We start from the raw sequence: 11,102 nt of genomic DNA on the forward strand, positions 1-11,102 counted from the left end.
TGACAAAATGTAATCTGATCAGAGCATACTAAGGACTTAATAAAGAAAATAAAAAAGCAGGGACAGGATATTCTTAAAGCATCTCTTTGGTAATGTGAACTATTCCCTTGGTACACTCTAACATCTAGAATGCTTTACTAAAGGGACAGGGCTAGAGACTCCTAGCATGCATACAGAACTAAGTTCTTTTAAGTTTTACTGATAAAGATTCTTTTTTGAGTAACCCAAGAAAGTTAAAACTTTTTAAAATTACAGATACGTTTCATTCCAACAAATTTATGATACACACAAAACCTCTTGCTTACAAAGTAGGGTGTGACTGTTAATATTAACTGTAAAACGTTCACTTTATAAAGTGATTCACTTGGGCATTTGTTGAAAGAGAATTTGGATCACAAAATTTTGATTAATGCATTTCCCAGGAAACATCTAAATCTGAGCTCACCTAAGAAATAAAATGGGTGTGCATGAAGAGAGTCAAAGCAAATGACAAAAATCACCATAATAGACAGGCTAATAAATGAAGAAATCAAGAGACAGTTTCATTAATTAATATATTTTCTGCATTATAGTTAACATAGGTACTTTCTTCGTGTCACCTTATTTTCCGTTACGTATTGATATTTTGTTATATTCAGACATGAGTACATTTCAACAGTCTTTTGCAATAAATATCATAAAATAATAGATTCGCATAATAAATATTCTTTACAATAAAAAAGTTTAACAGACTTTTGTCTTAAAAATAGTCAGAATTCAACTTTGTGATTTATACATAAAATATACAAAAAGCACCACAATTTGTGGTTAAGGCAATGAAAACACAGAAAAAATTAGAATTATTCAGCTGTTAGCTAACGGGAGGACCAAAAAGACCATTAAAGGGCCAAGATCACTTTAGGCAGCATAGTTCTGTGATACCTATAGATTGGTCAGCTATAAATATCAACTTCAGTTATCCAAGTGCCCTCAATGACGAGAAATTTGGTAAAAAGTGTGGGGCGTGGAAGGAAGGTAGTTAAGTCCTTCACAAATATGGAAGCTAGAATAAAGATGAGCAAGAAACAACCAATTTATCTCCAATGTGAAGATTTACATTGTAAAGCAAATCTAAAATTACACAGGAAAAGAAAAAATACCTGGCATCTCCAGAAACAGAAACTGAAGGGAAAGAACTCTGAGGGGCAAGGAGAGGGCAGTGGTTAAACAAAAATGTTTATGTTATAACAAAAATATATCCCCCCATGCTTCTTAAAGGGCCAATGCTATGAAGACAGCCCTAACTGGAGACAGACTTAACACATAGCTTAATTAAACAATAAAAATATTGCGTCTTTAAAAACCAGTTTCCCTGCTCCCAGAGCACCCAATCAAAAACAGCTCTCAATCACTGCAGACTGACTGGGTATGTGTGTGGGTATGTTCATGTATACAACTTTTTGAAAAGTTGCTTGCAGAACAAAAAGGCTACACAAAAGCCCACTGGCTCTCAATACCCTCGTGAGTGGATGGCAGAGGCTCTTGTCGTAAGTGGGAGCCAGGTGCAGTTTCACAGTCCACTCTTACTGAAGACCATCCGTTAGAGAAGAGTAAGATCCATGAGTCAAACCTTGGGAACGGGGGAAGAAAGGTGGGAAAACTGTAAAGAAAATAAAACCAGTATCTTAACAGAATCTTTTTAACAGCCACAGCTTGAAAGCCAGAAGTTCAGGAGGTCCAACCCTCTTCCAAAAATCATGATGGTTTACCCTGACCCCTGGAGGGGCAGCTCTCCAGCTTACAATAGACAGTGTTGGAGTTCTTACATCTGCATCCTGGGCGGTGGATCCAGTCATAACACCCTCTGCAAAGCTTCAGGCATCCCTTAGCAGGAGGATAACAGAGTAAGCAAGGTAAAAATAGAGACATGGCTCCCATACACAGGTACCTAGAGCAGCAGTGTGACTGTGAACAGGAGCAAGGATTATCCGAGTAAGAATCCCCTTCATCGTCATTGGAGCAGTGGTAGAAGATGCCCTTGACTAAGCACATGCAGGTTCCATATTCCACCATGCTCTCAGCAGAGCAAAGGCACTGACGATTGCAGGCCAAACAGGATGGCAGGGTCCTGGGAGCTGTGCATTCTCCACACTTGCACTTCCCACACTGTTCGCAAATAAACTTGTGCTGTGTCAGGTCCTCTTTCAAGGAACCCTTCAAGTCATCCACAATCAGTGGCTTAGGCTGGGTCCGGATTACCCTTTCAGACCTATGACCAGGGACTAGTCTGGTTGGTGGTGACCTTCCTAACAGTCCCTGCTCTGAAGAGGCACTGCTATTGCTCCCAGAGCTGGCTGCACTTCCAGTGCTGGTCGATCTGCTCAAAATGGGGCCTCGGGCATTATTTGAGAGTCCTGCATGTCCCGGGTGGCTTGTAGGTCTGTGCTCATAGTTGTTATTCACATTAATTGGTATGATTTCATGAGTCCTTTCATGCTTTTCTTGTCTTGGTGCTGTCCGAGGAGCAGGTCTCTTCACCACTGACGGCCCTTCTGTGTATTCATTGCTGCCTCTGATGGCCTTGATCTGGTCTAAAGACAAAATAGCAGCAGGCTGAATTTCTCTCTCATAGTCTAACCTCTGACGGCTATCCAAAGTAGGCTGCTGGATCACAACTAATGAACTGCCACTGCCATGTTGATTTTGGGGATCCATGTGTAGTGATCTTGAATTCTGGCAATCAGTGGAAACCTGGCATGCATCTGAAATCCTAAAAGGAAATCAAAGATGAAAAAAAAAGAGAGAGAGAGAGAGAGAGAGAGAAAATAAATGACAGGAAGCATTTTTGGGGGGAAAATCCTGTCAAGTCACAAATTGCCCAAACCACCTGGTAATGATCTCCTTCATCAGCGGATTACGATGATGCTGGGGTCCTGGCCGGAGTCCAATTCTAAGAGGCTGAGGACCACATCACACATGAAGAATGCAGGCAAGAGACCCCATGCCATAAAAATTAAAAGTTGTTTTAAACTTCTGCAAAGCAGAATCAAGAAGGAATGCCTTTCTGTTTGTGAATCTAACAGATAATTAAAATGGAGTATGCCCTTGTAGGGAATCTTGAGTATAAGCATTGGAACAGCTCTCACGTAAAGAAAGTTCACATCAGTTCATCAGTGTTTTCCTTACAGGAAAATATCCACTTTTTAAAAATTATGAATGGACTTTCTGTTGTTTACTGTTATAAGCACTAGATTAACAATGAGAAATTAGTCAAGGTATTTTTTACGCATAAAAAAATCCAAGAGACATCAAACTAAAATGGAATCTCAAAATAAGAGGGCATTTTATGTAGAAACCAGGATTATAAAGATAGCTCATTATTTATCTACAAGATACAAAAATGAATTTAGAGAAATACAACACCTCTTGCTGTTTTATAGCCACTACAGCGTGCGTGTGCATGCCACACACACACACACACACACACACACACCTCAATGTAAAATGCATGTTAAAAAGCATTCACATTTGAAATCACGAAAGGATTTTTTAAAAGTTTAAACTAAGGGCTCATTCACATAACAAGATAACTTTCGCGCACAACTAAGTATTAGGCCTTTAAGGCAGCATGGAGAAATCCTGGCCATTTTAATTACCCACATTTCCCCTAATTTAAAAATCTGTATTTATATGACAGATCGTGATTCTCAAAAGAACTGCCAACTCTGAATCAATGTGCTTCTTGTAAAAAGTACAGTAATACTCTAATGAAAATAAGCATTTGTGTTTCCATACACTTAATAGTTATTTCTCATTTACAATGCATTCTTCACACACATCAAAAGGCTACCAAACATAAGAATATTTCCAATTTCAATCAATGGCAAACCAGAATAATTCTCACACAAATTTCTTCTAACGTCTACAGATCCGTTCCGATTCAAGAATGAAAAGAAAAAATGCCCATTCTCAACTACCACCTTGAGCCAAAACACCAGCTTAAGGGGTAAGACACACAGAAGTCCATTTCATCTAGTAACTAGACTGAAGGTCTACAGGCTAAGTCTTCTATGTTAACTTCTTGGAGTTCTCCTCCCTCTTTACGCGACTAAGATCTCCCCCAGGTTTCTACTTTACTCTGCCTTTCTCTGCACAGGAGAAGACACACAGTCATGATCTGCCTGGGTTAGTCCGGAATCCTTAAGGACTGTTCAAATATCCCTTCTTTACTCTGCACACACACGATCACTCCTTGCAAAGAACTTTCAACCCAGTGCTTTAAAAGCAGAGTATCTGGAAGTTCTAAGTCGACCCCACAGTTAAGAAAAAGTCGTGCAGGATTTGAAGAGTGTAGTAAAAACACCAGGCACATGTTTCATCTGCATTTTAAATGATGGTTGCAACGAAGTCCAGGCTGGCTAGTAAATTAGATTACCAAATAAAAAGAAAATTAGCCACCTCTGATCTGAAGCAAAGCCCCTTTTCAAGCACTGACAGTCCTCAGATCCTTCCCCAAACACGCTCGCTCGCTCTTGGCAACCTGTCTCCCCCCCCCCGCCCCCCCCAACAGGAATCCAAGTCCGATACCTTTTCGTACAATCCCATCACATCCCAAGGATCACCGTGGATTTCCAACCCATTTTTGCGTATCTCGCCAAGATTTCTTACAGACCGTGGAGAGCCTTCAGAGCCAACGCAGGCGCCAAAAGCAAGCCCAGGGCATGGAGAGTTAGAAATAAAGATCTGTCTACACTTTAAAGGAAAAGCCGGATTCCCAAAGAGCCGGGAAGAAAGGAGCCGGGGACAGGGGCAGCAGAGAAGCGTCGCCACACTGCAAGTTACGACGGTGGAGCTGCGCCCTCTGCAATCCGAGCTGAGAGAAGCGGTGAATAAATAGTTGACGGAGAGGAAGGAAAAGGAAAAAGTTATGAATGAAAACAAGTTTTCTCTCTCTCCCTCTTTGGGCAGGAGGAGGGGGAGGAGGCTGAGGTTACCATTACCTCAGGAGGGCGGACTTCCCATTTTTAAAGTGGCAGCGCCCTCTCCCCTCCCCTCGCCGTTCCACCGCTCTCAAAACAAGAATAAAGTGGAAGCTCGCTTTGGCGCAGACTAATTCCGTCCAGAGGGTTACCCGCGAATTCCGAGGTTTGCCTCCCTTACACGCGCGCCCGGGCGCGCGCACACACGCGACTTTTCCCGGCCCCCAGTCTGAGGAACTCCTTCACTGAAAGCCCGCCGTTGGCAAAACTCAAGAAGTTTCTCAGAGCCCTCCAGGGAACACCCCAAAAGCTTCCTAGAGTCCATCTTTCGCGTGGAGGGCTCCTTCAAGAGGACCACCCCGGCCACCGCGCCAGCACCGCAGGAAACTGGGGATAGGAGACCCTACCTCACAGTCCTCCGCAGCTGCGAAAAGCCGCCCACCCGACTCCCCAGCCCCGCGCGCCGCGGGAGAGAGGCGGCCGGAGGGGCGGCGCAGCGCGCGGGGGTCGCCCCTCCACTTCCCCTCCCCCTCGCCGAGCCCCAGAGCCCGCACCTGCCGCGCAGGGCCAGCCGGGTGCGCGCGCCCCCCTCCCCCGCAGGCCGAGAGCGGCCGCCGGACACTCACCTAGGCCGAAGCGGTGGCTGGGGACCAAGCCGTGCGACCCGGCCCAGGTCCCGGTGCGGGCGGCAGCGTGCTCACGCCGCATCAACCGCGGCGGGGAGGACGAGGAGGCATTGCCCCTGCTGCGGCGCGTCTGCCCGCGGCCTCCCCCGCCCCCACCGGGCAGGAGCGCTCCCCGCGGCCCCCTTCCGGCTGCGGAGGACAATTCTCCGGGGACTCCGCGCGGCCCGGCGCAGCAGACCGCTCACAGCTTGCGTTTGCCGCGCAGCTCCGTAACATCCACCTCTGGGGCTTTTCTCCTGCAGACCCCTTCCACGAGCCAGGAAAAAAAAAATCCCTTCGGGAGGGCCCTCGAGTCTCCCAGAAAAGCGAGCTGGGGAACGGCAGAGAGAAGAGTGCGTGACGGGCCCACAGGCTGGCACGCCGTGCTCGGCGAGAGTTCTCCGGTTCCGAACGCTCCTCGTGCGAAATGAAGGAGTGGCGGCCCCCTGACGGCTGAAAATCCACGTCGCGGGCGTTCGAGACTCCGCGGCGCCGGGGACGGGGCTCGAACCGGCGTCTGCGGGCGGATCGCGGAACCGCGCAGGCCCCGGCAGAGTCCGGGAGCGCACGCCTGCGAGGGAGGCTGCTGCTCCCCCGGGCGTGGGGGTGGGTGGAATTTTTTTTTTTTTACCCGCTTTTTTAGGGGTAGCGGTGGAGGGAGTGAGGTTGGGGGGGCTTCTTCTCAGGAGAAGAGGCGGGGCGTCGTCTCTTGGCCCCCGCGCAGGTCGAGGCACTTAACCGATCCTGCACGCTGGGCAAGTGGGGGCACAGCGTCCCCCGGAACTCCGGTCCTGGCAGGTCAGCCTCTCCGGGGCAGCGCTCACTCCCAGTCCTCCGACCCTCCTGTTCCACGGCTGAAATGCCTGCTACAGAGGATTAGCGATTGCAAAACAAAACAAAACAAAACATTAATATCCCTTTCTTTCCAGGCACTTGGACGCGTAGCGCGCTCGGCCGCCCCGGCGGAGAGCAGAGCGGGGTGGGCTGCTCGCCAGCTCGCCTGCCGCCCGCAGCCCGCTGCCATGTGCTGGCTGTTGCTGCTCCCAGTGATTGACAGGCCGGCGCACAGTCGGCGTGTCAGCAGCGAACCAAAGTAACATGCAGTCTTGCACGTTTTGCCGAAGTGCTTTTGCCCCTTGGAATGCCTAGGAGTTCAAACAACGTTCAAGCAACGCCTCTGCGCATTGGAAATCAATACGCAGAGACGGGAAATTCAGGTTTTAAACAATTGCTTCGCTCAGGGTTCAGTCGCCAACAATGCCTAAACAAACATGTATTTGGTCCACACACCGAGTGCCAGACCCTCTTCGGCATAAACCACCCTGTTTTCACACAACCGACCGTTTCAGACTTTAAACTTGTTACCATTCGGATAAGGAAAAAAGAAAGGGACCCTGGTTTTTTTTTCTCTTAGCAGTAGCATTTACTTTAACAGCATTAGTTTTAGCAGTGAGAATGCTACTGGTAATTTGAAATGCAACCAGTAATCTTACATCCAAAGCGAGTTCAAAGAAATGTTCAATTTCTTGTAAAAGCCAACATTTCTCACCTAATCTTTCCTAAAATACCTACGGAATGAAAGGAAGGAAACAGTTCTTACCTAACGCAAAGATTGGAAATTGTTTTTCAGGCACTTTTACAGCGACTGTAGCAGTTCCTTATCCACGGTAAGGAGTTCGGTCTGCTGCTATCACTCTGCAAACCACTGCGTGCCTTACAGAGCAATCCCACTCCGGCTCCGCAGAATTTCAGCAGCTCGCCTCCACCTCCACCTCCACTCCAGGACCCGCCTCCAGTGATATCATGTGTCAATCACGCGGGTTGCCTGAAAACCTGGAGCAGGATTTCTCCCAACAGTCGTTTCCTCTCTAGTTTATGTGTACCAACTTGGAAATGTTCCCCTGTACGCTCTGTGATAAACATCCTCTAAAAATCTGAGAATACCTCTAAAAATCCTGCAAATGCAGTTTGTCACAGAAGAATCCTTTAAATTGAGTCATCAATTCTGTGAAAGTATTGGTGAACGCCACCTTTTAGGGTTGAATTAAAAAATAATTTTGAATAAAAGAAAATTAAAAAGTTGTATGCCAAGCCATCACTTCTGGTCAGCTAGGGAGAAAATGAGTATTGATGTATAAAAGATGATACTATAACATCACAGTTCCTGTTTGAAGCAAAATTCAGAATATGTGCCATGTGAAAGTTCAAAAGGTAGCACTCCTTACTAGAAACAAATAACATTGCCTCATGAAGGTGAAATTTCCTGCTGTAGGTTTTATAACAAGTGCCCTACCTTGGTCTGGGATATAATTTCCCAAAAATCGATATAAAGAACCCAACTTTCTTCAATTTTGTAATCAATTTGTATCATTTTGCAAAAAACAAACAAACAAACAAAAAACCCGTCCACAACCAACTAATTTATTTTTAAAAATCCTCTAATTGGAAATCAATTAAATAGAAATAATTTACTGGGAAGGTTTATAATTCTTAATGATATATGTTTTGTTACTGAGGAAAAAAGATGTTTTAATCAGTAGGAAACTCGCTTTGCTTCTTACAAACTATGGGATTTTAGACCTTTATTATCAAAATTGTGTACTTCATGCTTCCATGAGGATAACTATACGTGAAATTTAAAACTCCACAGAGACTTTTAAAAGACACCTGAAAACCAAAAACATACAGTAAGCAGAGAAGTACTTTTTCCAGGTACTAGATACCAGAAGTAGCTTAAAGTCTTTGACAAAATAAAGCAAACAAAACAAAGCTCCAAAATCTAGAGCATGTATATACTTTGGTATGGAAATTTTTACTTCTTAACTTCCTTTACAATAACAAGTGATTCTGCTGAAACTGGTTTTTTCTAGACTTTCAAATGTTTGAGCACTTTAAAAATTTAGAAGTTGTATTTGGAATTAAACTCTTTGGAACCTAGGGGGTTACTAACACCATCAACAAGAAGAAAGCATCCGTAGAAAATAATATAAAACAAGAAAGACGCCAAAAAGCTACATATTCACTCTTAATATAAACAGTATTAAAATGGGCTTTTTAAAAAGATAAAATCAACTTTATTGTACATACTTTCTATTTTTTTCTTAGGTTTCATATTTTGGGATGTAATGAACTTTAACCAATGATGGATAGGTTTCTTGACCATTAAGAATGGACTTGGGATAGTCAAATCAAAAATAGAATATCACATCATAGTATCCTATTTGGTTCTTCAAAATGGTCTTCTTAGCTATTAGCACAATTTTAGGATGAGAGGTCAGTTCACCAATATGATAAAACCAGGAGAGGGAGCACTGAACATTCTACTTCCGTAAATCCTACTAAAATATATTTGAAAAATTTCTGTTACAAATAAGCTTCAAACTCAACCACAGATGTATTAAATTACAATTTGCATGATATTGAGCATTTTTGAATTACAGTCATAAATTAAATCCATGAAAGTTTAACTGTAACAGCATCATCATAGAGCATGCTCTATTTAGAAATCAAATATTATGCGGCACAGGTTGACCAATGGCACTTTATATCATTTAGCAATAAAATACAGCAGTATGTTTTTCTCTAAACATTACGCTACAAATAAACATAGGTGTAGTCTTGCCACCCTGATCTAGAAGACATTTAATAAAACCTGCCTCTCTTTTTGGTTGCCTACAACTCATAAGAATTTGTACATCTTCTAAACTTTTAGTTTAAAACAGACATTGCTCTTTATTTAGTAAGTTTAATTTATGAGGATTATAGCTAGGAATGGATAGCTGAAGTATGAAATTTTCCTGGAAAGGAAAAACAATGTAAATAAATATCCATGGGAAAGTGTTATGATAATGTTCAGTTCATTATTAAGATATGTGTGAAAGAATCAAGTGGAATGGAGAGTGAGCCCAGATGTGTTGTTCACTTTAGTGTGAAAACAAGAGAAACCATCTCTTCTGCTGATTTAATTTTTTTTGAAGAAAAGAAACAAATGAAAAAGCAATTTGGTAACTCCTCACAATTACTAGTAATTAAAAAAAAGAAAAAAGAACAGTGTAGTACTGAGAAGCTCAACTTACTCATTTATCTACTTTTTTTGCTAAAGTAGCAGAATAATAATGTGTTCCAGGCATTTGAAAAATAATACCTTATTAATTCTCCCAAGAATTAATCATAATAATAATTATGATTTTTTATCTTGTTGAGAAAGAAATTAATCCCATAAATTGGTAAGTTAGCCTATAAGTATCTAATAAATTAATGAAGAACCAGGAATGGAAACTAAGTCTCTACTTTCCTTTTAGGGCAATAGTCACTGTATTACTATACTTCCCAAGAAAAGCTGGCAAGGATAAGACATTTTATTTTCAGTTTCCTTTTGTAAACAGTCTTTGTAGTTGACAGAAATAGACCAACCTATTCTGTAAATTTTCCATAAACATTCTCTTTATTTTCATAAGCTTAATTCTCATCCTTCTGCCCTATTTGAAACACAAGTGTTCTGTATTGGCTTCAAATTCTGGAAGCGGGCAAATCAAACAATACATTGAGTAAATTATACTGAATGATTTGTAAAGTTTCTGTCCACTCTATAATTCTACAACTAATCATTTGTATACTTTGTCACAAGTGATTCTATTTTTCTACAAGCTGTAAAAAAAAAAAGAAAAAGAAAAGAAATGCACATGGAAGGGCTCTGAATTGCCCTCTACTCCTTAAGTGTCATATTCCTTTACAGAGAATCAAAGTGACAAGAGTTCAGACAAACTGCATTACTACTATATATCAAAGATTTTTCTAATTAAATCCACATGGTAAGGTTGTATAAGGAAACATCTTTGCCCCAGTACAAAACAGTCTTCATCTCTTATCTAGCCAAGTGAAGAATAAATCCTCTCTTCTTTCCTCTTCCATAATGTTCACTTCTGAGACTTGCTCTCCTTTGTTCACAAGAAAACAAAATTAGCCATTTCTTCTCCTGATTTGACTTCTGAATGCCTCTTACAATGATCATCTGGTATCGTTTTTTATTCTGGTCAGCAAAAATTATTAATCTTTCATTTCCATAACTATTTACTGCTATCTTCATCTTCAGAGACAAATGCATAAGAACATAGGTTAATTTAAACCTGTAACCGCCCCCAAAGATGGACCAGACCAGCAAGAAAACAAAATCATGTTTTCATTAAAATAAATGATTTAAAACACCTCCTGGGGCTTGCCTATCTTAATCTTCATTTCCTATACTGGAAAAAGAAAACACAAAAAACTTACAAGAAAAAAATTTTAAAGACTTTAGTTTTCTTTGATTTGCAATTCTCTTGGAGCTTTTAAATAATTCCATGTACAAAAACATTTCACCTGGTAATAATCGATAGGCTACAGGTAGAGAAAATCTGAGTTTTTACGATATCATTCTTCTATATCATGATCTGTAACTTTACCTAAAATGCCATATTTGCCCAGAATGTTCCTATGTCCA

The 11,102-nt window shown here is 42.2% G+C and overlaps 1 protein-coding gene across 2 annotated transcripts; it reads right to left on the reverse strand.

Annotated features, from left to right (window-relative positions):
• Window positions 1-537: 537 nt before the first annotated feature.
• SPRY1 (sprouty RTK signaling antagonist 1) lies at window positions 538-5,671 on the reverse strand. 2 transcript variants are annotated; one of them, XM_039241593.1, is made up of 2 exons: window positions 5,585-5,671; window positions 538-2,749 (listed from the first exon to the last, which is right to left on the reverse strand). In XM_039241593.1, the coding sequence occupies exon 2, from the start codon at window positions 2,692-2,694 to the stop codon at window positions 1,735-1,737; it is 960 nt and encodes a 319-aa protein (XP_039097524.1). In that variant the 5' UTR covers window positions 2,695-2,749; window positions 5,585-5,671; the 3' UTR covers window positions 538-1,734. The 2 variants fall into 2 exon arrangements, with proteins under 2 accessions (XP_039097524.1, XP_039097525.1); XM_039241594.1 differs by lacking the exon at window positions 5,585-5,671 and adding an exon at window positions 4,567-4,861.
• Window positions 5,672-11,102: the final 5,431 nt, after the last annotated feature.

The sequence above is a fragment of the Hyaena hyaena genome, unplaced genomic scaffold, assembly GCF_003009895.1.
Source record: "Hyaena hyaena isolate Hyena2069 unplaced genomic scaffold, ASM300989v1 scaffold_198, whole genome shotgun sequence".
Taxonomy (NCBI): Eukaryota; Metazoa; Chordata; class Mammalia; order Carnivora; family Hyaenidae; genus Hyaena; species Hyaena hyaena.